Genomic DNA, 1,778 nt, shown 5'->3' with positions numbered 1-1,778 from the left:
AAAGTCCGATTAAGCTTCTAATTAAACTGTCTTAAGCCTAATTAATTATTTAGGTTACTACACCAATCCACCCGAGAAAATAGGACGAAAAAGAAAAGGGAGAATCTCCACTTCTAATTAAAAGAGAAGAAAGTAATTCTAATTTTCTACAAAATCCCACAATGTCTTGTTTGCAGCTTTGCACAATATATATAACAAAGGAGCCACATTTGTTTATACAGGTAAAAATGACCTCAATAATGATTGATCCATCTCTAAGAGATAATTCAATTGATTAGGGATCACGCCTTAAAATTCCCTCTTCAATCTTGCGTGGACATATCAATATATATATAAATTTTGACCCACACCTCAAATTATCACTCTAATAATTATTATTATATTAGTTTTTTCAAGATGAAAATTGATTGACGAGAAAGTCCCCAACCAGGAAGGAGAAATTAATGTTGTAAATATGCTTGTTAGAGTTCTGTCATGGGACCGCACCACCATAACACCAGAGCATCCAACCCCCCACAAAAAAAAAAGGAATAAAACAGCCTGTGATAGCCCTCTGAACGCTACATTTCACCTCCTTTGCTTTCTCCCATTCAACACTCTTCCTCTCAACATTGACACCACCACCACCACCACTCCCCACGACCAACATTTCCTTTCTTTTTCTTCCTCCTCTTCTTCTTCTTCTTCTTCTTCGAGTGCCATCATGAAATCCATTATCCACAGCTTTCAGAAGGGAAGCTATATACCCGCCATGCCCACAACCCAAGCAGCACTCCCCGTCTCGCAAGCCGATGACTCCAAAGAACAAGGCCTACGCAGAAGGCTCTCCTCTCTCTCCCTCAAGATCCAGCCCATGGCTTCCCCTGCAGCTTCATGGGCACTCCGCAGGTCCAAGTCTGTGTCATCCATGGGAGAATACGCCGGCGGCTCCATAAGGAAATGGTGGGACTGGGGTTGGTCTTGGATTCTCTCCAGAAAACCCATTTTCGCTACAGATCTGGAAATGAACGAGGAAGAAACCAAGATGCTCGGTTCCCAATACAGAGGAAGCTGGAGACATGTTTTCTACAAGGTCAGGTCTGAGATCAGAAAGCTTGTCGGCTCCGACCATGTCGGCCTCCCTCAAACCTACAGGTATGATTCCTACAACTACTCCAAGAATTTTGACGATGGACTTAATGCGAGATCCCACGGCTGAGAAAAAAACATCATCAGTCAGCGTGATATATGGCTCTGATTCAATAAGGTTCAAGATCCAGATCAAGACTAGAATTTTGTATCCCTTTTGTTCTACTTTACTTTTTCTTTTTTCTACTTCCTTTTGATGTCAATGTTCATCCATGAACATTTTACTTGGCTGTAATTAGACAGATCAACGTTGTATTACGTGGGATTGTTCTGGAAGGCGGTTTAGAAGCACCGTCTCTGTTCTTTGGTAAAACTGCCCTGCAAGTTGCACCACCATTGTTGTCCATATTAAAGCTTCAAGCCACGGATTTGGGAAATTGCAGGCAGGGGGGTTGAACGTAATTACCATCATTACACAGCATGTTGTTAGTAAATATGGTTGTTATTTTTTTTATTGGTATGATTATTTCATTGTACAACTATATTACTCCTCCGTTATGTAATGTAAAATTTATTAGTTGTTCTTTCTTCCAACTTACATTTATTGTATTCCATCGATCTCCCGTTTTCATATAAGAAAGCGTTACACCTACTACTCTTTTATAACTCGTTAACTTATAAAATTAAAAGTATGTACTTGGAGAGTGTTA

At 40.1% G+C, this 1,778-nt stretch overlaps 1 protein-coding gene across 1 annotated transcript; it reads left to right on the top strand.

The window, feature by feature from the left end:
* Positions 1-527: 527 nt before the first annotated feature.
* On the top strand, positions 528-1,578 carry LOC132167623 (uncharacterized). The gene has a single exon (XM_059578631.2). The coding sequence runs from the start codon at positions 704-706 to the stop codon at positions 1,196-1,198; it is 495 nt and encodes a 164-aa protein (XP_059434614.1). The 5' UTR covers positions 528-703; the 3' UTR covers positions 1,199-1,578.
* The last annotated feature ends 200 nt before the right edge of the window (positions 1,579-1,778 follow it).

Source organism: Corylus avellana, chromosome 2 (genome assembly GCF_965113065.1).
Source record: "Corylus avellana chromosome 2, dhCorAvel1.hap1.2, whole genome shotgun sequence".
NCBI classification, from domain to species: Eukaryota; Viridiplantae; Streptophyta; class Magnoliopsida; order Fagales; family Betulaceae; genus Corylus; species Corylus avellana.
The sequence above is the reverse complement of the archived record's forward strand: the minus strand, read 5'-3'. Positions and strand labels throughout refer to the sequence as shown.